Source organism: Herpailurus yagouaroundi, unplaced genomic scaffold (genome assembly GCF_014898765.1).
Source record: "Herpailurus yagouaroundi ecotype Mexico unplaced genomic scaffold, PumYag 28, whole genome shotgun sequence".
NCBI lineage: Eukaryota > Metazoa > Chordata > Mammalia > Carnivora > Felidae > Herpailurus > Herpailurus yagouaroundi.
This window is the reverse complement of record NW_024412376.1, coordinates 23,229,717-23,256,539: the sequence shown is the minus strand read 5'-3', so window position 1 is coordinate 23,256,539 and position 26,823 is coordinate 23,229,717. Positions and strand designations below refer to the sequence as shown.

The 26,823-nt window shown below is 36.7% G+C and overlaps 1 protein-coding gene across 4 annotated transcripts in view; it reads right to left on the bottom strand.

Annotated features, from left to right (window-relative positions):
• The window catches only part of SPOCK3 (SPARC (osteonectin), cwcv and kazal like domains proteoglycan 3), a 485,610-nt gene extending 476,108 nt beyond the window's left edge, over positions 1-9,502 (bottom strand). For 3 of the 4 annotated variants that reach the window (XM_040471015.1, XM_040471030.1, XM_040471035.1), the window contains exons 1-2: positions 9,083-9,217; positions 8,611-8,799 (exon numbers count right to left, since the gene is read on the bottom strand). In XM_040471015.1, the coding sequence (XP_040326949.1) occupies positions 8,611-8,799 (189 nt within the window). In that variant the 5' untranslated portion in view covers positions 9,083-9,217. Of the gene's footprint in view, positions 1-8,610; positions 8,800-9,082; positions 9,218-9,376 lie in introns of those variants that run through there. The other variant, XM_040471022.1, reaches the window with a different exon arrangement.
• Positions 9,503-26,823: the final 17,321 nt, after the last annotated feature.

Here is a 26,823-nt window from a genome sequence, read left to right as displayed (position 1 = left end):
AGATGGATGAAGCCAATGTTTTCCTTCCAGTATCCAGCTGTGCCTTCTTTCTTTTATTGTTAATCCTTTCCCATTAGACATGACATTCCCCTGCCTCCCTTTTGGCCAGGTATAGCCATGTCACTGAGTTCAGGTCAGTGAGATACACACAGAAGTAATGTGGAACAACTGCCAGGTAACTTACAGAATAATTGCATGTCCTGTACTTTGTCTTAAACCCTTCCTGCTGGATAGGAAATGATAACTGATGATAGAGAACACTGAGGGAATAACCCTGAAAGTTCAGGCCTGGAAAACTCATTTCGTCAAGCCCATCTCAACCTTTACGTGGTCGTGAAATAAAATTCTATCTTAATTCAGGCATGTTGTTTCAGGGCCTCCATTTAGCAAGAACTTCACCTATTTTTAACTAAGGCATTGGCAATTGTAACTGAGGCAGAAGTTAATGAAATAAATCTAGACTATCTGTGAAATATCTGGATCCAGCCACACACACAGCCATTAAATGAAGCACAGTAGTTGAAAAAGAGGGAGATATTGGTGTTTAATATGACATAGTAGGCAGATAAAAATATTTAAAGACTTTAGAGCAAAAATTTATGTGGTCAAGGAGAAACTATCGGAAAAGAACTGGATGAATTGGCAGAGGGAGTGCCAAGAGCCATATAATTACCATCTACTGTTACCACTCTAAAATTGAACTTGACAGTTTGGCACAGAATTTCCATTTTAGTGCACTTTGAAACTTATGGACTAAAACAGTTTTGTACTTGAAGCCTTATATTTTATATAAAATTCAATTTTCATTCATATTACAAAACTGGGCTAACAGTGGTCAGAAATGGAAATGGTCAATAAAAAACAATGCCGTTCTAAAAGCATTGTTCAGATGGCATTGCACACTTAATATAATGTTCCTTTATTTATTTAATATTTTTCTAACGCTAAGTCAGAGTCTGTCACTGGGATCATGCTAGGTGAACTGTTGGATTTTTGAGGGGGAAGAGACTACAATCTTTAACTGTAGAGAGTTCAGAGCCTAATAGGGAGCAGAATCTGTAAACTAAGAAAGGAAGAAAGAGTAGGAAAAAAAAAAAAGAAAGGATTTTCGTAAATGGGGAAAATGTATGTAAATATGCTAGGATTTCATAGGAGTTGAATGGTGTGTATAGAAAATTCACAGATCGGACTTTAGAAAATAAATACATAAAATATAATAAAATAATTCTAGCCCAGATCATGAAAACTGAAGTTGCATAAGAACATGAAATGTTAGTCTGAGTCAGAATCATGAGATCTAAAAGCGGTCTTATCATAGTCTTGTTGTAAGAGTAGGAAAATAGATGCTTCATAGCAGTACATGATGTTCTTTTTGTATGTTAGGTAAAAAGTTTAAGCATATAATCCCAAACAAGCTGCTGACTTCCCATAAGAACCAGAAAGGCACACAGTGACCACACATATAACAGCAAAGGAGATTGTGTTTGTAAATTGTGAGATGTGGAAAAACTTCACTAGGGGAAAAAACAAACAAAAAAACCCTAAAACATGTCTTAACAACATTTTAGAGGGAGTGCCTATTTTCTAATTAGCATGTAAAAATATCTATAATGCAATATATAATCACTTCGGTTTTATGATTATTTCATCTATTACTTATTTGAAGGAATACACACTTAAAGCATATGTGTAATACGTATATATTTACGCATACACCTGTATATACATGCATATAAATGTGTAACGCATACACACACACACACACACACACACACACAAAGTAATTTATTTCTCATTTCTCTTGGTTCTACTTTCCTAATTCTTCACTAGAAACTATGAGAGCTGGAGAGTTAAAGTGTTGTGTACTTCCTTATAATTTCCCATGGCAAAACAACTAAATTTTGCCTGATAAGGTGATACAGTTGTACCTGACAGTCCTTTTTCAGAAATCAGTAAATCAGCGGGTATTTTCGGCCCTGCCTTCCTCCTGTGACATCTGACTTGACAAAACCAATCTTGAATCCTGACTGGTGAGTATGGTAGTGATGGTGGTGGGGGTGGGTGGGTAGGTTAAGAAATAGGGTGTGGAGGCTGTACTAGGATAAGGAAAAGATAGAGGGAAAGATTAGGACCTGCGGTCCCTGGGTGGGAAAAAACACTTATTTTAGAACAATGCTGGGAGTGTCTGACCACAGCAAACCCCCTCAGGCATAGTGTTCCTTTTAAGAATGTAACAGACACCACTTATTCCCCATCAGTCTCCCCTCAGGAATTGGACAAAAGACCTGACTAAAAATAAGTAGTAGACTGTAAAACTTATGATCCCCAAGGAATGATCTATGGCCCTAGACCACCCCTCATAAATGGAATCAAGCCAATCAGGAATGGACAACCCAGTGCCCAGAGTCATCAAGTCAATAAGGGTGGGACCTGAGAAGGAACAAGGGGGTAGTGCTGACCAGAACCTTATAAAACAAAGACCCTGGCCTATAGTGGTGGGTATTCACTTTCCAAAGCCCCCCTCTCTGTAAAAGAGAGCTTTCATACTATTCTTCCTTTCTGATCTTATACTTTAATACACTTTTGTCTGCTGCTCATTTTGTGTCCACATCTTCATTCTTCATTCTTCAAAGCGGCGAGACAACCAGCCCCGGCTTTTGAGGTAAAGAATCTTCCAACAGTACCACAACCATTGCTTGACCAGGACCCAGATGACATGGGTAGGGGTCAGGATGCTGCATGGAGCTAGCCCTTTGCTGCCCTAGTAGCCCCATAATAATCTTCAAAAACTGCCTATTGCTTCTCTTACAGTCAATTGCCTCTCTAATGACTAAATCCTCTAATGATTTAAACAATATGAGTAATAGTCAAATATAAAAATATTGCATGGTATAGTCTTTACCAAGTCTGCTCTGCAAATATGTGCACTATATATACACTACATACAGTTTCGCAGATTTGTAAACATGGTGTGGCCCACAGTCATCAAAAGATCAAAAGAAAAAAAAAAGATCAAAAGAAAGCCAGCAAAACACTTGTGAGAATGCAACAAATTAACTGTGAAGAATTCCCAAGGACAGCCTATGTGCTGCACTGTGAGAAAATATAGGTAATGTTTACCATAGTTAAAAATATCGTTTCATAGTGAAAAACACCAAAAATGTCCTTTTTTTAAAGTCAGAATTAGGTGTTCATTATTGAAAAGTATTCCTGAACAAAGAGAGCAGCAGTTTAATTTGTTCGATTTCTCCAATTATTAATAATTGTTTTTGTTACATATTGTTGAAAAGCCACACAGCAAAGTTTTCCTTCCTAGTATTAACATTCCCCAGAAGTATTCATTTCACAATGTATATGAACATGAAATCATCATATTGCACACCTTAAATATACACAACTTTTGTCAATTAAGAAAATTAATTTCAGGAAAAGTTACCACGAAGGAGAAGCCCTCAGTGCTAAAGGTATGCTGGCTTCTCAGGAAATACGAGGGTGTATCACAAATCTGAAGAAAGCACTGACAGAGTATCCTTTAAAGGTTCTCATTGTTTCAATTGAAAGGCCTTTTAAAGCAAGGAAATACTTTGGAGTAGGTCTAGAAACCAATTGTTCATTTACCAACTAACAGCAGTAAAAGTTGATAGACTCTCAGGGGGCTTTACTCCGCTACAGCCACTAAGTGGCAGGCAATATCCCTCCCCATCAGCCATTATCTCTCAAATAATCTGTACATTCTACTAAAATGAAACCTCAACTCAGATGAGAAAAGGAAAGAGAAAGAAGTTAAGAAAGGTTACCATCCTACTCAATACATCCAAATCAAGCATTTTGAAAGTCAACTTATAATTTGAGTGCCTCTGAGACATGTAAACCTATATTTTACATTTTCACACTTTACATGTCCTTTAACTTACGGTTGAATTTCTAAAGTCAAATTGTAAGACTTTATTATTGCTTTCAACATATCTGAAGGGTATTAAAAACTACTTAAGCGATAAGGGTACCCTGAAGTTGACTGTGGATTTTGCAATAAGAATGGCAACCGTTTCTTAAAACAATGTTCAGTGTGGCCCCTAGGTTTTTATTTGTTTTCTTAAGGTGATGAGGTTGTGGTTATGATTTTAAGACTCTCTTTTCGAGCAGATTAGGTTCACAGAAAAATTGAGAGGAGAGTCCCGAGACTTCCCATATACCTCATGCTACCACAAAAGCATAACCCTCATTATCAACATCCCCCACCAGAGTGCTACATTTGTTACAATAGATGAATGGACACTGACACATCGTAGTCACCCAAAAGTCCATACTTTACCTTAGAGTTTACTCTTGGAGCTGTACTTTCTATGGGTTCAGACAAATGTATAATGATATGTATTTATCATTATACAAATACACAGAGTATTTTCACTGCCCTAGAAATCTGTGCTCCACCTATTCAACTTTCCTCCTACCCACTATCCCCCACTCCCAGGCATTTTTATCGAAAAAGAAAACTAACCTAGAAGTATTTGAATTTCAACGTATGGGTACAAGTCTGATTTTATTGTGTGAATTCTTTGTAATTAGTGTGGCCATCATTGCTTCTTATGCTACATTTTTATTATATTGCTTCCAACATATAGTATCTTTTCTGTCATTCTTAATTACAATATGTACTTTGGTGAAATAGTATTTAAGAATGATTATTTTATTATATCATTCATTATCAACTAATTCATTGGTTTCCAAATTTCATACTCATTTATTATGTGATTAAAGGTATAATTTAATTGACTTATAAAACATAAATATTTGAATATGCAGTATATGGACCATTTGATTCATGAGCTGATGATTCTGTTTTCTTATAATGATCCTGACTTTCAATTTTCCTAACAGGCATGTAAATATTATATATGCAAGAATGGAATGAGGGAATTCCTTACACCTGTTCTTGGTAAACGTAATATTTCCACAATTCTCCCACTGGGGAATCCTGTGTTCTTGATTTTACCACTACTCTCCAGAACTAAAAAAAATAGGAAATGCCTTGTAACCAGTATATCTTCTAAATATATCCTGTTGTTGAAAGTTTCTGTTGTTTGCTTTATTTTCAAATCACATAATTATTCCCTAAACATTACATGCTGGTTCTATCTACTATACTTATTTTCAAATTAGTTGACTTTTCTACACCTTTAAAAAGTTAAACTTTAATTTTCCCTAAACTATAGAAGTTAGAACATCCACAGGAATTTTTACTCTAACAACCAAATACATTAATGATTTTCAAAAGGACAAAAGTTCTCTGTCTATATAATGACATTCTGTACACTTTAAAGGGCAACAAAACTTTATTCAAAGAGCACTGCTAGTAGAAAGTACTCAAAATTATTTGAAGTTTCTTCTATGTTAAGCTTGCCTTTGGTTTATTATTTCTCTGTGATTTATATTGAGGAAATTGAGAAAAATGAATCATCGATGGCAGTGCTTCCAATGTTCATCTATTCTCACATAATACTTCCTATCAATGTTCCTTATTCTTAAAGCTTAATTATATATATAACATATAGTTTTATATATTACACATAATCTATAAAAAGTACATTTATCTTAAAAATCATTCAATTAAAATATAATAATGGATTATATTTTCAAATACTATTCAAAGTAGTTTTCAAATATAATTGAAAAGAACAATTAGTTCAGGAGCGCCTGGGTGGTTCAGTCCATTAAGTGTCCGACTTCGGCTCAGTCATGATCTCATGGTTCATGGGTTCAAGCCCCAGGTCGGGGTCTGTGCTGACAGCTTAGTCAGAGCCTGGAGCTTGCTTCTGATTCTGTGTGTGTCTCTCTCTCTGCCACTCCCCCACTTGTGCTCTCTTTCTCTCTCTCTCTCTCTCAAAAATAAATAAACATTACATTTTTTAAAAAAGTTCAACTTCCATTTAGGAATTATTTATAAAATAATGTTGATTGTGTAAATTAACAAGAAGGCTAATTCTAGTATTACTTATGCTTAGGCATTCCAAAGCTTTTTTTGTAAATAAAATTAACTATGTTTTTATGAAAGAAAAGCACTAAACAGAAGTACTTCGGTTAAATTGGATGATTTCCTTGTTTCTTTGCCTTCGTATAACCTAAGTGGCAAATCAACTACTTAAGACATCAATGCTGATGCAGAACATTTAAAGGCAGATTCATGCAGTACATGGGCTTCCAGATGAAAATGGATGAAAAAATAAACAATTCCTTAAAAGATACAGAAAAAAAAAAAAGTAAGTGAGCTCATGATTCCCAAAAAAGGCAAAAAAAAAAAAAAAAAAAACCTGTAGATCAGCAGTGAGGTGGATTGTCTAACTAAGGATTCTATATTATGCATTCTGAGTTGCATTCTATATTCTATATAGTATAGAAGTAAGGATTCTATATTGTGCATTCTGAGTCACACCATGGGCATACATTTTATCATGTTAATAATAAGCAACAGGTGGTTAAGGGGGAAAAAAAGATAGCACTTATTTTCTCTATGCCCTCCTGAAGTTATCTTTACAAAAAGATAATGATCTTACTGAAATGGTAATGCTAAAACTTGCTGTATTTTAAACAGATAATTATTATATTTTCATGTATTGCGTGTATTTCAAAACAGGTATTTGCTAAAAATATTTCCATAAGTATTTTACTTAACTTTAACATACACTTTTGATGGATTTTTTTTCCCCAGAGACCAAGTAAGAATAACTGAAAACACTACAGCAATAAAATGCTTTACTCTTTGTCTATAGAAGCTGGCTAAATGATTCCTGGAATATTTAATTATTTCAGGCAACTCAGCTTGCTTCCATAGTTTAAATCAAACACATTTACAAACTGTCCAAGTACAACTGGTGGCTCTAAATAATTCAATAAAGTAATTTGAATAAAGTCAGAGAATACTAAGTTCGAAAATATATTAAAGTTTTAAAATATATTTTAGAAAAGAAAGCCTAAAATTTATTTTAAAAGATTTTCAAGCACCCATTAAGAAATAAAATGTCATTATGCGAAGGACGGTTCAAACACTGAAAAATCTTCAATATTTTTTTTTCCAAACGAGAATATAAGCAGAAATTCTTCCCCATGTTTAGAAATATCTCATTTGCTCTCTTGCTTTTTTGATTGTATTCAATATTAGCATAAACTTAAATAAAACAAATGTGTAAGGGATTTCACTTAGAAATAAAATGATGTTTAAGCTTTGTTCATAAAGAATATAAGACAAAACCCTTCATTAAGTATTATCATTATCATTACCATTTTTCATCCCAGCACCCATGCCTAGTATCAATGAGCTACATCTAATTTTGAAGTAAAAATGAGCGTTTCTTTGGGAATCCCTCCGCCAGAATCAGCTACGTGTTTTGGCTTTTCAGTTAACACAGGTGGGGGGGGGGGGGTGGTCAGGAGAAGGGGTTAGGGGAGCCAAGATGAAAACTAATCTGTGCTTCCATTTATTTTCTCAAATCGTGACCGGGCGACAGCGGATGAAAGAAGTTAACTCATCTCCACGTAGGGCAGTGCAGATGGACTCCACGAGAAATTCTCTGAAATGTCACAGTAAAGGTTGGCGATGTCTGTGAATCACTCTCGCTTCCTTTCGGGCCTTCCGGGTTTTAAAGGGTGGGCTGGGGGCGGCGAACGACTGCCACTGCCCGGGCAGCGACCTCACTGGGACATCCAAGTTGAATGCGTGGAGGTGAACCGCGCTCCTGATGCCCGCGGCTCTCTCACTCGGCTCCATTCAGATCAGATGGGGGGGGGGGGGGGAATGACCGGCGAGTCACGGCCGCTGGCTCCGCCGCCAACGAACGTCCCTAAACCAGCCTCGGTCTTAACAAGCCTCCAGGAAACTCCCCAGGGCAGTCTACAGTTTAACCCTTCCAGAGCTACCCCCTGCGAAGAAGTCCCTTTCCCCCTTCGCGACCCTCTCACCCGGCGGGTTTTACGGCAGTGATTCAATTCGGAATACAACGTTATCCAACGCACTGTAAACATGTTCCGTGTCAAAGTTAATGCCGAAGCACAAATCTGATCAGCAATTTTATGTCATCAAGAGCCGTTCAACTTCTGCCGACGGGCGCGGCCAAACAACCTCCCGCCCCTTGGAGAGCCGGCATTTATAAATCTTACATCTTCCTACCTCCTCCCTCAAATTCCTTAATGGACCATTAGTAACGGGATCGATCCTAGTTACTTTAGTAGCAAGCACTGCACAGCAAAGGCGCATCTGCCGTGTTTACTATTGCCAGAAACACCATTCAAAAGTTGGGAAGGTTGAGCCAGCACTTTGCAAACCTTTGGGGGCCGAGGGAGGTGGGGAGACACAGTGGGAGAGCGAAGAGGCAGGAGGCGAGCGGGAACCTGGTGAGACCCGAACTCCAGTGCACCGGCGAGCTCGCCGTCCCCTTGCACTAGCCAGGAGGGGGGCATCCGAACTGCCAACTTCTGCAGACCCTGAGCGCCGCCGCGTCTCCCCAAAGCCCTCGCCTCGGAAAACCGAGCCCACTGCCCACCCATCCCCAGCCGCCGCGGCCCCCGCCTGGGAGTAGCGCGCTCTTGTGCCCGGGGACGGGGGTGCGCAGCACTTACGTCTCGGAATTTGTTCCACTGTCCGACTTCCTTGTCATACTGAGAGATCGTGGTGAGCCATTGTTTATCGTCCAGAAAATTACCGCCGTCCGACCGCCCCCCGGCCGCAGCCACCGCCGCGGCAGCTGCGAGAGCCTGACTGCACCAAGCGGCAGCACACACACACAATACGGCTGACACCTTGAGCATCTGGGAAAGGAGACACAACCGGGGGGCCCGGGGGGGGGGGCAGTGTCAAAGAAGGGGTAAGAAGACCGGGATACCCGGGAATGCATGCATCAGCGACGACAGGGGTAGAGGGAGGAGGAGACGAGCGGGGACGGAGTGCCCCCTCCCCGTAGGCTTTACCCCCCAACCCGCGCACTCACACACACGCAGACCCGCAGACCTGGGGGAGGAGAGGTGGGTATGAGGGAGGAAGCCCCGACCGCGGCAGCCCGAGGGGGCAAAAGAATGCTTCCAGGCACATCACCTTGTTGTGAGCCCGCACTGAGCTCGCAGCTCCTGCTGGAAACGCAGCCCGGCTCTGCCAACTCGCTGCTTTCAGGAGCTGCTGCACGCGCCGCTGTCTGGAGCGGTCCACTCAGCTCTCTGCGCCAGGCGCGCTCCCCGCATCTCCACCTCCCCCCGCGCGCTGTTCCCTCGCTTACTCCCTTGGCTTCACCCCTCCCTCCCCCAGCTCCTTTTTTATTTATTTTTTTTTCTTTTTTCTTTTTTCTTTTTTTTTTTCCCCTTCCTCTCCCTTTTCCACCTCCTCCTATCCCACCTTCCTCTCTGGATCCGAGCTGCCGTGGACTCCGGATGCGAAGGTCGGCTAAAGGCAGAGGATGCGGTAGCTCTTCGCCCAGGAATCCTTATCTGCTTTATAACCTCTCCCCTCCAGAAGAGGTTCTCATGTTCGCGAGACTGCCTGCACATTCTCTCTGCTCCTGGACCGATTTAACACGAAATATACTGTATCTCTCTTAGTTGCCTCGGCTCTGCGATTTCGAAGCTGGTCACTCAGACGTGGGAAATGAGATCTGAAGAAAACTTTATGCATCACCAAGCCAAGAATCCCTTGCACTTTAGGTCCTGAAAACCTCTTGGACTGAGCTCCACCCTAAGGCAAAGCCATAGCTGCAGGGTCTTGGGAGATGTGTTTAATACCGAAAATTTAAGGAAGGTTTGAGTGAACTTCTGGATTATGACAAATGGCAGACTTTTCACTCTTTAGTGGAAGTTCTTTTCTTTTTTTAAACAGAGAATCACGAGTGGGTAGGAAGTTTGAGTACACCTAAATTTTCCCCAAGCTGTAGATTACCGCCCCTTAAAAACTCATTGACAAGTGCATTTTATGCTCTAGGACCTGAATCAAAATTTTTTTAATCTTAATCTATGTCTCCCTACTGAAGAATGGAAGAGCATTTTCAACACCCCACACCAATTGTGTACTCCAAACCTCCATTTATGACAAAATACTTGGCTTTTCATTGCTTCTCCACATATTCAAAATAAACTGGAAGGAAATTAGTAATTAGTGCCCTCCCCAACGGATTCTGATGAAGAGAATCTCTCCCACAGACTTAGAGGATTTAGATGAAGTGAATATTATATGTAAATCAGAAGATCTGTGGAGGCTAAAAGACCACAATAATGTTATATATCTCTGAATTATTAGGGGTTATTTCAACTAAAACTGTATCTCTCAAAGCTGTGACCTTTGCAAATTTCATGTGGTTTCCAAAACTTCAGGAGCTAGTTCAATAGCAGCAGCACCTTCCATTCATATTTCCCATTTCGGGCTCATATAACATTTGTGTAACGCTTGTCAAACTATACCAAAATAGGAATCTAACAGGATAATTAACAATGATTTCTATTTTTTGTAAATGATAGGATTTAAAATTAATGTATCATATGTAAGTTAAATGAAAGGAAAAAAGATATTTTCGTCATCTGTCACCATTCTCACTCTGATGAAGAGGAGAAAAAATACCCAGAATCTACAATTGCAATTCAGAGATACCCTGATTGATGTAAACTCACATCAGATAACTTAAAAAAAAAAAAAAAAAAAGTTTAATGTTTACTCATTTTTGAGAGCGTGAGTGGGGGAGGGTCAGAGAGAGAGACAGAGGCACCGAATCTGAAGCAGGCCCCAGGCCCTGAGCTGTCAGCATAGAGACCAATATGGGGCTCCAACTCAGGGACCACAAGATCGTGACTTGAGCTGAAGCCAGACACATAACGCTCTGAGCCACCCAGGCACCCCATCACTTCAGATATCTTTAAAAACACTGATGCGCACTAATCCTCCAATGATATTTATTTCAGTTTAGTCACAGCTGGCTATGTGATGTATTTCAGAATATTCTAATTCTTGCTTAGGGCACCGTTTAGATAACCATTGGGAAGTCCTACCTTCCACCTATCTCTCTTTCTGCATTCCATCCTTCAGCCCCCTACAGCCCTGTCTTAACCCCTCTACCTCAAAATTTGAAAAAGTATTTTCCTCTTAATTCAGTGAGAATACTTTAACATTTTTTTAAAAAAGTCATTCTTTTTTTTAATTTAAATCTAATGCAAAAGGCACAAAAACTATGCCTTAGATGACTCTATGATGCCCAGCAGAAGTTAATAATTTTTAAATTGAAAATTACCTTCTAGCCTTTGTAAACTACCTTTTATAAAGAGACATGGTTTTGCTCTAAAATATTTGATGAGGGATAATGCTCTAACACTCCCCCACCCCCATTGTCGGCATCTGTTATACATGTTAACATAGTATATATATTCATTTACCCCTAACTGCATACATTTCATTGCTGACTCTGACATGCTCACAGAATCTCTTCGCATCTAGTTTTCACTGCTTGTACCTATCTTTGGAGAAAAACCTCTAATAGGGTATCAAACTCCATATCTGACAGTAGAGCAGGATTTGCCAACAAACTGCAGGTTTGAAATGCTGTTAAGTCAAAAGAGATAGAACGAGTGCATTTTTGTGGGTTCAGTTCATCGACTACTACTACTCCTCACAGAGCTCCTTGGACATCTACCTTTCTTCCAAAGCCACGCACCATTGTTAAGGCTAAGTTTCTGGGCAAGTTAGTAGTCAGAAAAAAAAATCTACTAAGTGTTATAGTTTGATGTATTAATCACAGGGAAGTCTTCAGTTACTCTATATAACTGAATGTTTGGGTCTTCAAAGAGCCTGCTTTCAAAATTTAAATAATCCTGAGAGAATTCACACTTCAGTTAACACCTTGGTTATCAGTTAACACCTCAATGGAGATTAATTGAAAGCTTGCAGGAGAGCAAAACGCAGCAGGGAAGGATACAGGAAGAGTATTAAGTGGGAGGTAAAATATGGGAGGAGTAGTAGGAACTTTGCAAGTCAAGGTGGGTTGGTACAGAGGAAAATAACTCACTGACTGCTTCCCAGTTCTATTGAGAACTTTTGTGGGGAACTGGGAAAGTTAAAAAAGTGCAAAGTGGAGTGGGGTGTTCTCAGAGGGCAGAATAAGACACTGGTGCCAGAAGTAAGTAGGGAGCAATAATTCGGTTTTGTGTTTGAGATCATATTTTACAAAAGTGGAACCCATATGTCTTCAGTTTCCCAGTTCCTCTACCGGCACTTCTGTCACTGTATGCCAGATAATTATTCACGTACCTTTACGAAAAGCCAATATGAAGGCCACTCCAAGCTTGAGCCAACCTCTATATTTGTTTCCTTCTCCTTTTCACTCTTTTACTAAACATTAAATCAATCAGTCAACAAACATCTGTTACCAAATATTTCCAAGATTTTCGTAAAAATTATTTTTATAAAAATCCGTTTATTTTCCAGATTCTCTTACTCTCATTTTTAGATTTGCCATAGTTCTAGAACAATAAATACTAAGTATATGGTGACAAGGAATCCACTTATAACCGCCTTTGAGATTGGGATCTATGTAGACCTTAATGGAACTCCATATGTTTTAATTCACACATGCGTGCACACACACACACACACACACACACACACACACACACACAAATATCCCTTAGTTGTCTTTCATAGGTTACTTTCCTTCTCAGCTACTATAAAAACATGTTATTCCTAACTATCCTGAGCTTATATAGAAAGGTATAAGTCACTGTATCTTCCATGTGCCAGGCATGCCCAGGATCCCATGGTTAGTAAACACAAAGGAAGGGTTTTTGACGGCCTGTGAAGTTCTCAAGAATGACAATGTTACATTGCTTCTAGGTTGTCTTTCTATATACAGAAACATCTCTGTTTGCATCTTGTGTTTATGTACTTAAGTTCCACATCCCCTGTATCTTTCCTCCTCCACTTGTTGTGCATTCATTTGGCTTAATTTCAGGCAGAGTGAGGATTCATCTCTTGGTAGTCACAGAATGGGGGGATGGTTAAGTCAAGGAGCTTGCTAAGGTAAGACAGAAGTCACTCCACTTCAAGTGGGAATACCTTAGTCCCTCACTCAAATGACCTTATTCACTCAGACCTCTAGTCTCAACAATATCAAACCAGGAGCACAGCAGGCAATCTACCTGCTTGGCTGGAAAGAAAATTAATCAAGACTGCCTCCATCTCTTATGCCAGTGAAACAAATGTTTGCCTTTCCAATACAGCCAGCTGGTGGAAGGTAAGGAGAGATGGGCAGTAAGGGGCTTTGTAGAGTATCTGAAGTAACCAGAAGTTTGGTTTAATGATAGATGAGTTATTCTAAAGGCACAGTTTGGCTATGTCTGAAATATTTCATTATAAGGTGAAGGAAACATGACGATCTATAAAAGTCAACTATCTAGAATGGTGCCTTATGCCAAATCCATGAACTATGAGCTTGAATTCAGCATTTAAAAAAAATGAAGCAAACTCTGGATATTAAAAATTCAGGAGAAAATTAAAGATCTGCCAACATCACCATAAAAGCATATCAGGAAGAAGCATTCAATGTCCTCATTCTGGGAATTTTATTTACTGAAAATTTAGAAGTCTTATAAAGCATCTGTGTTTGATTTAACAGAAAGTAGAACTAATTATTAAGATTTGCATTAGGTGCATAAAAAATAAAAAAATTTTTAAAAACTAGAATGGAATTGCCAGAATAGTATAATGGTCTTTGCTGTTTGTTTGCTCATTTGTTCTCGGAGACCAACCCCAGTTAAGTAAACTTAGAAGATATCAGATATCTAATTTGATAAACAGGTCCTTTTGTGATTTAACTTAATCTAAAACATTGAATAGATAAACAGACTTAAAAGCTGTAATAAACATAGGAAGCACATCAATCAGTTCAATTACTGTAATTCTTAAAAATGCATTTTTCACCATTTAAACCAGAGGGTGAATCTGATTCAATTAATTGATTGCTAAGTAGATGATCCTGGAAAGTGTCCAATAAGGCAATTAAATTTGGTTTTACTTTATACTGAGATATATTTCTTGACTATTTTTAAGGAAAAATATAAATTTTATTGAAGGGTATAAACTACTGACACAAAAATGGTTAAAATGAAATGTACAAGAATATTTAAACAATAAACTCTACATATACACAGTAAGACACATTCTTATACTAGATTTATGAAATTTTAAAATCTGCAAGTCAAAACGATTTTTACAAATACCTCTTTCCTTGAAATTAAATACAGACTTTTTTTTTAAATTCGTTCGACCTGCAGATTATTCATATAGTAACCTTTAGATAAGAATTTGTGTTGAGTCAGAATGTCATTTGGAGTGGTATTCTGTTCTCAAATGGCTGTAGAGTTTCTAAATCAAGATCTACAAAGAACCTGTTTATTTTCATTTTTGTGAATTTTTGTTTATTTACTTATTTTTAGCTGACTAATACAAAACAGACTTCATATATCATTCTTTATTAAATTATTACTGGTAACCTATTTTCAGAGGATAAAAAGTATTCCAAATGATATTGAAAAACCTTGACACTTACTTCTGTCCTCTTGGATAAATGGGGTGTTCTCTCCATAAGAAGTAATTGTGTTAAAAAAGAGAATGCTATGTTACTGTCCATAATATGTGTCAAGAGTCCCGTACTCTATAGGATTGCTGAAAGTAAAGGAAGTATTTAATTAGAAGCTAAGCAACAACATGAAACAATTCACAAATAATGTAAATTCTTCCTCTCTTAAAGTTAAAAAGCTGTTCTCTTGCTATTTACCTTAAAATATTTATTGATTGCTCTCTAAATGCTATGCAATATTCTTGAACGTGCTCACCATCGCTTATCATCAGGAAAACGCAAATCAAAACTACACTGAGATATCACCTCACACCTATCAGAATGGCTAACATCAACAGCACACAAAACAACAGGTGTTGGCGAGGATGTAGAGAAAAAGGAACACCTGTGCACTGTTGGTGGGAGTGCAAAATGGCTCACCCACTGTGGAAAATAGTATGGAGGTTCCTCAAAAAGTTAAAAATAGAACTACTTTATGATCCAGCAATCACACTACTATTTACTCAGAGAATATAAGAACACTAATTCAAAGGGATATATGCATCCTTATGTTTATAGCAGCACTACTTACAATAGGCAACGTATGGAAGCAGCCCAAGTGTCCATCCATAGAGGAATAGATGAAGAAGAGATGGTGTATACATATACATATACATATACATATACATATACATGTACACCATCATAAAAATGAATGAAAACTTGCCATTTGCAATGACATGGATGGAGCTACAGAGCATAATGTTGCAGGAAATAAGTCAGAGAAAAATAAATACCATATGATTTCATCCATATGTGGATTTTAAGAAACAAAACAAATAAGCAAAGGGGAAAAAGTATGAGAGAGAGAGAGAGAGAGAGAGAGAGAAATCAAGAAACAGACTCTTAATTATAGAGAACAAACTGATGATTACCAGAGGGTTGTGGGTGAGGGAATGAGTTAAATAGACGATGGGGAGTAAGGAATGCACTTGTGGGGATGAGCACAGAGTGGTGTATGGAAGTGAAAGTTGAATGAAAGTTGCATTACTGTCATGTATACTTGAAACTAATATAACAATGTATGTTAACTAACTAGAATTAAAATAAAAATCTAATATATATATATATATATATACAGATAGATAAATTAAAATAATTGGAAGCTATTTTAAGAAAAAATAGCCACCACTTCCTGCCAAGAATGGCAAGAAAATCAATAAAAGACTATGATTATCTATCTTGGAATATCATTTGTTATATTGATACAATTCCTCTTTTTCTTTAAAGAGCTCAGATATTGAATCTGTATTTGGCATATCTTTGGTCTTATGACATGGATGATGGGAAGAAAATGTGTGAAAAATAAAACTTCTCTAGTGGCAAAACTATATATATGAATAAGCTGCTACATGATCACATTCCACAAGAACTCAGACTCTTGTTGATTTAAATAATTAAATTATTAATTAATTAATTAATAATTAAATTTAAATAATTAATAATTTAAATAGAGTATGATGAGTTTTAAGATAGGAATTATGTTGAGCAAGTCTCTTCCTGAACCAAAAGCATGACTCAGTGAATTGTCGCATATAAACAAAATTTTAGGGGCACCTACATGTCTCAGTCGGTTAAGCATCCAACTCTTGATTTTGGCTCAGGTCAGAATATCACAGTTCGTGACATTACGCTGAGAGTGAAGAGCCTGCTGGGGTTTTCTCTCTCCTCTCTTACTGTCCCTCCTTCAGTCATGCTTTCTGTCTCTCTCTCAATAATAAATAAATAAACTTAAAAAAAAAGTTTAGAGATAGACTTGATCTCACACAAATAGCTCAAATAAAACTATTGAAGACCAGGTTTCTCCACCATGAGCCAACTTGATAATATGAAACTCTACCCCATCAAATTCACGTTTGCTCATGGTGTTAATAAATGACTGGGCACAACATTTGCCTCTTTGAATCACATTGGTTTTGACTTGGTTAAATACCCAATCCTGAACAAAGGCCTGTGCCAAGGAATATTGGAGGTCCCAGTAATAGTAGGAGCAGTGATACACAACAGACCCTATCAAATCTTTGATTTGTGAGGTGAGGACGGACTAGTTCCCTGAAGTAAGGAAGGTCAGAGCATGGTCTTAAAAATGCCAGTGTCAAGGGTGGCAAAAGTAACAGATTTACATCAGAGGTCTGTGGAGGATACTGTGGGAGCAAAGACACAGGTAATTTAAGGGATAAGACTTATTACTCTTGAAGGGTGAGTTATTATCCAGGGGAAGTATGATATAAATAACATGCCTTTTAGAGGAAAGAATACAGGTAAAATTAGAGAACTATGAAATAACACGGTGATCACATTTTTAGGTGTTTTGTTCTGTATCAAAACTATTACTTAGACACAAATAGAATGGACAACCATGTCTAGAAAAAATATCAAAGCAAAAAATATTCCCTCTTAAAATACATCTTAAAGGTGTATTTCAATATAATTTCAATAGTATAAAATTCCTCACTTAGTTGCATAAAATACTTTCCAGTGTTCACAGATACACAGATTTCCCCTGTGAATCAAGAAAACACTTATTTTTTAGAACATAAAGGAATATAGCATAATACATCAATACTGCAACTTTTTTTTTTTTTGGTAGAGAAATGTTTTTGCTCCTTTTATTTATTTATTTTTTTTTTGAAACAAGCAACACTAATTAAAAGGATCTGCTGTACTAATGAAGCTCTGGATTACAATCAACAATACAGCTCAATTTGGTGTACGTTGTACTTTGAACTGAGATATGGAGACATTTTTGTTGACTTATTTTTTTTCTTTTGGGAGCTTATTAAATTACAAGTTTAATTTCTTTACTTAGAGTAAGACTATTCAGTTTGTATATTTCCTTATGGTTACAGACTGGTCAATAGTAGTTTTCAAGGAATTTGTAAGTTCTTTATAAATAGTCAAACAGATGAGTGTGCATTTATAATATTCCCCAATTACCCTTTTCGTGGATGTAGGATCCTTAGTTATAGCCCTGATATTAGGATTTCTGACTTCTTCCCATCCTTGTCAGTCTTGCTGCGATTTATAATTTTAAGTGGTTTTACGAAGAAATGACTTTTTTGTTTCATTTATCTTCTCTATTTTTCAATTTTATTGATTTCTCCTTTTATCTTCACTATTTCCTTCCTTCTGCTTATTTGAATTTATTTTGCTCTTTTTTTCTAATTTCGCAAGGAAAGAAATCAGATTATTAATTTGACAACTTTCTTCTTTCCTAATTATAAGTATTTAATGCTACAAATTTCCCTCTATGCACTGCTTTAGCTGCATCTCACATATTTTAATGTGTTGTGTTCATTTCCATTCAGTTCCATGAATTTTTATTTCCTTTTAAATTTTTTTTTTCAACGTTTATTTATTTTTGGGACAGAGAGAGACAGAACATGAACGGGGGAGGGGCAGAGAGAGAGGGAGACACAGAATCGGAAACAGGCTCCAGGCTCTGGGCCATCAGCCCAGAGCCCGACGCGGGGCTCGAACTCACGGACCGCGAGATCGTGACCTGGCTGAAGTCGGACGCTTAACCGACTGCGCCACCCAGGCGCCCCTTTATTTCCTTTTAAATGTCCTTTTTGACTCAGAGATTGTTTACAAGTGTATAGTTTAATTTCTAAAGATTTGGAGGTTTTCTTATTCTTTTTCTGTTAAAGATTTCTAATTTTATTCCATATTGTCAGAGAATATTCTCTGTATGATTTTAGTTCTTTTAAACTTATTGAGACTTATTTTATGACCAAAGATATAATCTATCTTAGTTTCTCTAGATATTACAATATACATATTTAACTTATGACAGTCTACTCATATGGAAATTTTAACTCTTGTACCTTTTATCTCAACAAAGTATAGAAACCTGGCTTCTATTTAGGTTCAATTCCCCTCTCCACTTTCAAATATAATTGTCTTAAGGATTTCCTCCACATATATAGGGTATGACTTAGGTGATGTTATAATTTTGCCTCAACCATCAAATATGATTTAATAAACTCATGAGAAAAATAGTCTATTTTGTTTACCCTTCCTTTTAACCCATTCCAATGTTCCTATTTCTTTCTGAAGTCCCAAGCCTTCTTTTGTTACCATTTTATTTGTCTTTAGAAAGTTTTTTTAGCCATACTTCAAAGATAATTTTGCTAGTGAGAATTGCTTTTAGTTTTCTTTCATCTGAGAATGTCTTTTTTCCTCTTCACTCCTGAATGATAATTTCACCAGATACAGAATTCATGGTCGACGGTTCTTTTCATTCAGCACTTAAAAACTGTGTCATTTTCTTCTGTCCTCCATGGTTCAGATGTCCACCGTCATGTGAATTGTTCTCTATAAGTAATGTGGTCTCTCTCTAGCCTTATTTTAAACAAGCTTGCTTGCTTTCTTTCTTTCTTTCTTTCTTTCTTTCTTCTTTCTAAATATTCTTTGATTTGATTTATTTGGATATATCCTAGTTAGTGTTAACTCAGTCTCTTGAATCTGTAGGTATGTGTCTTTCACCATATTTGGGAAGTGTTCTTTATTTCTTCAAGTACCTATTTGTCAGTGTCTCAATCTCTGTCCTTTCCTTTCCTTTAATGCAAATATGTGGATATTAGTTCTTTTGTTTCACATATCACTGAGAGTCTACTTTTTTGGTCCATATTGTGATATTCAGATTAGAGAAATTCAAATGATGTGTTCACAGATTCTCAAGTGTGCTGACTCTATTCTCTGTCATCCTCATTCTACCAATTATCCCATATTGTGAGGTTTTATTATTTCAGTTACATTTTCCAGCTTTATAATTTTCATATTCTATATAGATATTTTTATAATTTCTATTTCTTTAATTTTCTATTTTCTCATTTGTTTCAAAAGAATTTGTAACTCTTTGCTGAAGCACTTTTATGCTTTCATAATCCTTGTTAGATAGTTCAAACAACTGGTTTTATCTTGATATTTGTATCTGTTAAGTGTATTTCTTATTTTGGATATTATGTTATGACTAGTTCCAGTTTAAATTCCTTTAAGTACGCTGTTTCCTATGAAGTTATAGCCACAGTGTTAGGTGGATATATAAGTTTAACTTCCCATTTGGACCCTGCCAAAACCACTACTTGCAAAATGGGGAACTGATTTATATTCATATTGCCTCTGGAGATGGTTGGATTGGAAATTCAGTCCCTGCTAACATCTTCCCAGCAAAAATGAGACTTCTCATTGCCTCTGAGTTTGGAACGTGGGGAGTGGAAATGAGAGAAGTAGCTGAGTTCCATGGTGGGCACTGATGACATCTGGATAGAATTGGGTGGAGGATTCACTCATACTTCTTTGTTGCTGCAGAGTAGGGATGGAAGATCAGCTTCCCTGGAACCCATTGACACCAAGAAGATGTTGATTAGCTCAATCTCTTGATGCCTGTTCAGGTGAAAGCTCACCTCCACAGTGAAACTGAAGGGAATAGGGTTATGCATTGGTGTTGGGCTGGAGTAGGGCAGTTATTGCCAAAAAATATGTTCTGTTAGTAGGCCATTCTTTTCTAAGTCCTTGGTCTTGGGAGAATAAGATTTTTAGAGTGGGTTTTTGTCTGTTCCCATTGAAGATTCCAAGTTAGAACCTTCTGTAGTGTCTTGTCTGTGATATACAGGCAGCAATAAGGAACCCAGGACTCATCTACATGGTCTTTCTCAAGATCTGCTGTCCCTAGGCAACTGCCTTCTAATTTCCACCAATGAGAGTCTTCCTAGTTTTATTTTTGGAGATATATTCAGAGTTTTTCAGCTAAAAGAAGGAGAAATTGGGAGAAATAAGGCTTCCCCATTTTTTATCAGAACTAGTAGTCTCTTGATTGTTTTTTTTAAATAATTTACTGACTTTCTGAGTAGAAAATGATGGTTGCCTACACTAATGTCCACTTCCATTATCCCTCTTTATAACAGAACCCCAATGTTTAGTTAGATATATTATCATAAATAATAAGAGATTATGTTTTTCAGCCTCCTTGTCAGCTGAGGGAGCAACAGAGTTCTACCCATGGAAGCCTAAATAGAAACATTCACTGAGACTTCCTTGAAATGTCCTTAAAAGGGAAAAGGTGCACAATTTTGCCAAGTATTCTCTTTCCTGCTGCTAAAATAAATACCTGGGTGACTAGAGCTCCATGAGCCATCTTGAGATCTTCATAATGCAAGTCAGTTGTTGAGGATGGCAGAACAAAAAGATAGGAATGGTGATTTTAAAATATGTCTGCAAGTGTTTTGGACTTAGTGACTCATGTCTTACAAATAGAATATGGATGCAATAGTGCTATGTGACTTCTGAGGCTAGATAATGAAAAGAATAATTTCCTTCTGGCTTTCTGGCTCTCTCTGCCTATGTCTGTGTGATTATTTGTTTTATGGGAAGCTAGCCACCGTGTGGTGAGAACACTGAAGAATCCCTTATAGAGAACTGAGGCTCCTTACAATTAGCCATGACCAATTTGCCAGGCATGTGAGTGAGCTGCCTTGAAAGTGGATGCTGTAGCTCCAGTTAAGATGTTGAATGATTGTAGTTTTGGCCAAGACTTTGACTGCCACTTTATAAGGGTCTCTGAGCCTGAACTGTCTAGTCAGCTGGTCTTGAATTCTTTATCTACAGACAGTGTGAGAAGTAATAAATATTTAGTGTTGGCTGGAGGAGCCAAACTTCAAGAAGGCTATACAAGCAAGGTTTTAGCTTCTGCTGTAGATAGCTAGAACTCAGAAAAGCTCCTCAAACAGGAAGTCATTCAAAAAAGTATAAAATATAGCAATCTTTCTCCACATTTACTTCGAGACACTAATTTAGAGATTCTATTTAGAGTGATGACTGGCAATTTTTTAGTTATTGTATGGGGTCAGGGAGTAGCTGAAAAAATAATTGGTATAAAAGATATTTGTAGGGAAAAATTGTTAATTGACAAGACATACCTTTGATTTAGCATGGTTTTTCTGAAAAATAGAAATAATCCCTCATGAAATTGTAAGATACATTAATTATTAGTTATACAAATTATAGGACATATAAAATAGGACATATAAAATATAAAAATGTAAAAATGGGAGTTGAGGAATAATGTGTTATAAAACATAGGAAATGCTTAGATTTTGAAATGTGTGTTCTAGAGACAGAAAGAAACAAGTCGAGCTTCATTGTTTAATGGATGAGGAAGTTGAAGTTCAAAGAATAAATATTATCCCAAATGATAAAATTGATTAGCAACAGAAACCCTCAGGAGGTATATTCTTTCTGATCATGACATAAAAGTTAAAGCTTAGACAGAATTGTGTTTAAGTATGATGGGTTAAGTCTATGCATTTATCTCTGGTTCCTTAGAAAGTCTCAAAAATGATAATAAAGGAACAAACATGTTTTAAGTGATTTGCACACACACAAAAAAACATCCAAACAACAACACCCAAACAATTGTACAGGCAAACAATGTGGTAAATTGATTAAATGGAAAGGCTGGAGTATTAATGCAGGGTCTTTGAATTTTATAGTCTATGGACACTCCATTACATTAAAAAGATGTTATACTGTAAACAACTTTCTTGTAAGGGGAGTTCTGTTCTCAGGTGTTTCTGCTATTGTGAAAGTGAACACTTTTTTGGGCCTCCTTCCCTTTTTATAACTAGAGAATTAGATTAAGCAACATATTTTCAAATAATAACTAAAAGATGCGTTTTATCTTATGGCACAGTATACACATAGCATACTCATTCAAACATACCCACGCATGTTTCACAAAACAACACACCTTTACTGCATAGATAACACAATTCATATTACCTTGATATTTTCTGTATTATTTCTTTCAGTTGTATTTCACTTTGTTAAAGCAGAGAGTGTTTATATAAATTGCCTAACTCACAAATGGGTTTGACATGCACTTTTAAAAACATTAAACTGGCTTTTTAAAAAACTTTAATCAAAGTGATGCATGCTGTATTTTAAAAGTAAATCATTCTACATGGCTTTTTATGGAAAACAGTGACTTTTCTCCCTTGTCCCCATCTATTTTTTTATTTCTATGCTTCAGCTTTTTAATTTTGCTTTTATTTCCACATCTCTACATTATATTTATTATTTTTATGTCTACAGTGTTAGGTATTTCTTATTGATTTTCCTCATTTCCTGCTTTTCTCTACCATACCCCCTAACACACACACACACACACACACACACACACACACACACACACACACAATCTTATCATCCTCCCATCATCCCAGTATAGGTGTATTGTAATTTTTGTTATACAAATACACAGCTTTCCCATCACCTGATGAAGTAAATTCTTTTCACAGTTGAACCATATAATAAATTCTAAATTCTTTCTTTCTTTCTTTCTTTCTTTCTTTCTTTCTTTCTTTCTTTCCTTCTTTCTTTTCCTTCTCTCTTTCTTTTTACAAAATTGTTTTCTTAGAGTTAATAATTGTATTTTCTAGGTTTTTAAAAGATATTTAACACTTCAAAACTTTTCACCAATTATTTCAATCTTCTCTCAAGTTTTCCAGAGAAAATCATTTCACCAGTTTTATCTTTCTGAAGAAATCTGATTTGGAACCATCTGACTACTTTCATCTGGACTGTTTGTCTTCTCTATAGGTAGACAGCTGTCATCCTGACATTAACCTTCATCACCACTCTGCAGAGTCCTGATGACTCTCTCCTGTAATTGATCTTCCATTTCCTATGCCCATGTCTTCCTCTTTTTGGTGTTTGCTTATGTTTGGTGGAATACATCATCTAGTAACTTCTCTTATGAGTATACAAGAAAAATAAACAATTTGAAATTTCAGATGTTGATCCAACCCCCAACTGTGGTTGATGACTTCTCTTGATATAGATTTCTAGTTTTAAAATGATTATTATTCAGAATTTTTAAAGTATTTCTCCATTGCCTTTTACTATATAGTGTTATTGTCTGAATGTGAATTCAGGATGATTCCTAATTACATGTGATTTTATTTTCTTCAGATATATATCGTTATAGTCTAAAATTTCCAGAGGAAGTTCTTTGAGATAGATCTACTTTGATCCATTATGTTAGGTACTTACTCATTCTAGAAACTACACTTTCCTGGTTATGTAAAGTTTTCTTGGCTTGTTTCATGAGTGATTTTTCTTTCTATTTTTCTTGCTTCTCTTTTTCTAGAGCTCCTTTAATTTGTGTTTTTAACTTCCTGAACTTTTTTTAAGTCTTTGGCTCATTTTTATTGATCTTTTGTATTTTTCTCTACTGTCAGAGAAATTAATACCCTTCTATCTGAGAAGGTAATTTCCAAATATTATGTCAAAGTTTCCCTTTCTGCTTTAATATCATCTCTGGTACTTACCCCTTGTTGCTCCTCAGATTCTTGTGGGGAGACTCTTTTAGGATGCAAAAAGATAAAAGCCTAATTTGCAGGAAACAAGGTAATGTGAAATGGACTGGGGTGGAGTGAAGTATCTTATTTCACTATGTTTATGTTTGCTTAATCTCTCTGCTTTTGGATGCAACACTTTACACATCTGTGCTTGATGAGTTTCTATCAGAGAACATGTGTTTTACCATTTCTAGAAAAAAAACCACCATCTCTTGCAGGGGTGAAGGAAGGGAAATTCGAGTAGGGAAAGGAACAATAGGTCTGACTACTTCTTTTTTTTTTAAATTTTTTTTTTTCAACTTTTATTTATTTTTGGGACAGAGAGAGACAGAGCATGAACGGGGGAGGGGCAGAGAGAGAGGGAGACGCAGAATCGGAAACAGGCTCCAGGCTCTGAGCCATCAGCCCAGAGCCCGACGCGGGGCTCGAACTCCCGGACCGCGAGATCGTGACCTGGCTGAAGTCGGACGCTTAACCGACTGCGCCACCCAGGCGCCCCAGGTCTGACTACTTCTTAAATGGATTTTCATCAGTCTTCCTTAGTTTAAGCTTCTCCTTTTTTTACCTCAACGTGAAGAAGTAACTAGGTACTGCTAATTTTTGATTCTCCTGGAATTCTTGCAGTGTCATTATGGTTTATGTTTTTCTTTCCTACCTACCTTTGCATGATTTTGTGTTCTTGGGTCTTATCATTTTCCCTTGACCTTCTAACTTCCATCATCATTTTGTGGTTGATGTTATCTGCTCTGTTCTTCCCTTGTTTTATGCATCTTTAAAAATCCATTTATCTTTATTTTATGGTGGTTTCAGGAGATGGTGAAAGTTAACATTTGTATTTATGTTGCCACCTTTCTGGAAGCCCTTTGTCAACTGAAAATTATTTTTAATAAAATGAAACATTTGGAGAGTTTTGAGTTAAAATTTTGTCTTCAGTTTTAGATTACTTCCAAACCTATTTGTTAGTTTATGAAGAGAAAATGCTTTCTATTCTCCAGATATAATTATGAAACTATTGGATATTTCACATTGTCAACATTAAAATTGAGATCTCAGTTTAGCTTTAAAAATTAAGACAAACTCACATAGACCACATTGTGGGAAGCTTAAGAGGCCAGTGTTGTCTGTCCTAGCCAAGTGTATATTATGAGCTCTGAATTAAGCCTAACTTTCTCACCTTAAAACAGGACAATGTACCTTTATTAGATATTTAGTAAAATGAGTCTTTCTGATACATTTCATGGAAAATTCTTTACTATGAGAGAGAATCCTATTCTTCAAAATACAATTTTAAAATGCCTCTAAAGGTACTGTAGGGCAAAAAGAAACCACACTGAGAATTTGAATGTTCATAATCAATTAAAATTACATAACATCACAACCAAAAGGTAAGAAAATAGGTAGGTATATCCTACTACGTGAGATTTCAGGCACGTATGATTCACTGCTGCTGCTGCTTGTGAGTATTTTTAATATTTGTACTATTATCACAGATAACTCCTTTTTTCTTATACTAGTGTCATCAGACTTCTTTTACATCTTGGTTTAGATGGTAATTGACTCAAAGCAGTCCTTTGAATTCACAAATTGTAATCAAGAAAAAGATTTCCTTAAATTTAGACAACAGAAGAATGTATTTGCTCCAAGGGATTAAAGGGATGTAAGAGTGATAGGCAGTGAATTTAGAATATATACATATATATTCTATATATTCTATATATATATAATATACATACACACACACACACACACACACACACACACACACACACACACACACGGTTGTTTACAAAACCAGACCAATGAACATAAAAATTCATCATGAGTAAATAAAAATACAGAATATTTAATACCCTCCTATGTAGAAGGTGAAAATAACTTAAATAATTGGTAGATTCACATTGAAAGGGTTTGGATGTGGTTGGAATTTGGTTTTATGCTTCTGAGGCAGGGAGAGTATGTGTCTTTCATAGCCACAGTATTCCTGATTACATTTATAATAAGCATATTAACTTAATCCCAATATTTATGGATGAAACAAGCTTTTAAACATATTTAATGTTAGTTTAATTGTTCAATGATAATTATGTTTCTCTATGGTAGCTTTTTTTTATTTAAAAAAAATTTTTTTTTCCAACATTTATTTATTTTTCGGACAGAGAGAGACAGAGCATGAACGGGGGAGGGGCAGAGAGAGAGGGAGACACAGAATCGGAAACAGGCTCCAGGCTCTGAGCCATCAGCCCAGAGCCCGACGCGGGGCTCGAACTCCGGGACCGCGAGATCGTGACCTGGCTGAAGTCAGACGCTTAACCGACTGTGCCACCCAGGTGCCCCTCTATGGTAGCTTTTTAAATTTAGGCCTGCCCTTAATATTTGTGTGGTCTAGGCAAAAGAGAACAAATCATGGCCCACATATCATATGTCTAAACTTTAAAAGTTATTAATTATATTATACCCATCCCACTCCATATCCTCATCCCAGACCCCAACCCAAATCCCTGAAGATTGTCCCTATAAAACTAGACTCAGAGAAGCATGCTTAGTGCTGAGTCTCCCTGGTCACCATTCCCCCTGCGTCATAGCACTGATTAGAGCAGAATACAGATGGGCCCAGATCGAGTACTTCTCGGAAGTCACTGGATGGCATCTGAACCCATTAATTGAAAATTAAAAAATAAACATTTAACTATATTATTCACTGTTAATATAGTAACCATTAAAAGAACAGAAACAAAGTCTCTTTTCAAATTATGAAAGGAAAGAAAAAAGATTATATAATTAAAAAGAGAAACCAAATGATATATCAACAAAGTGATTTGAAAATAAATGAT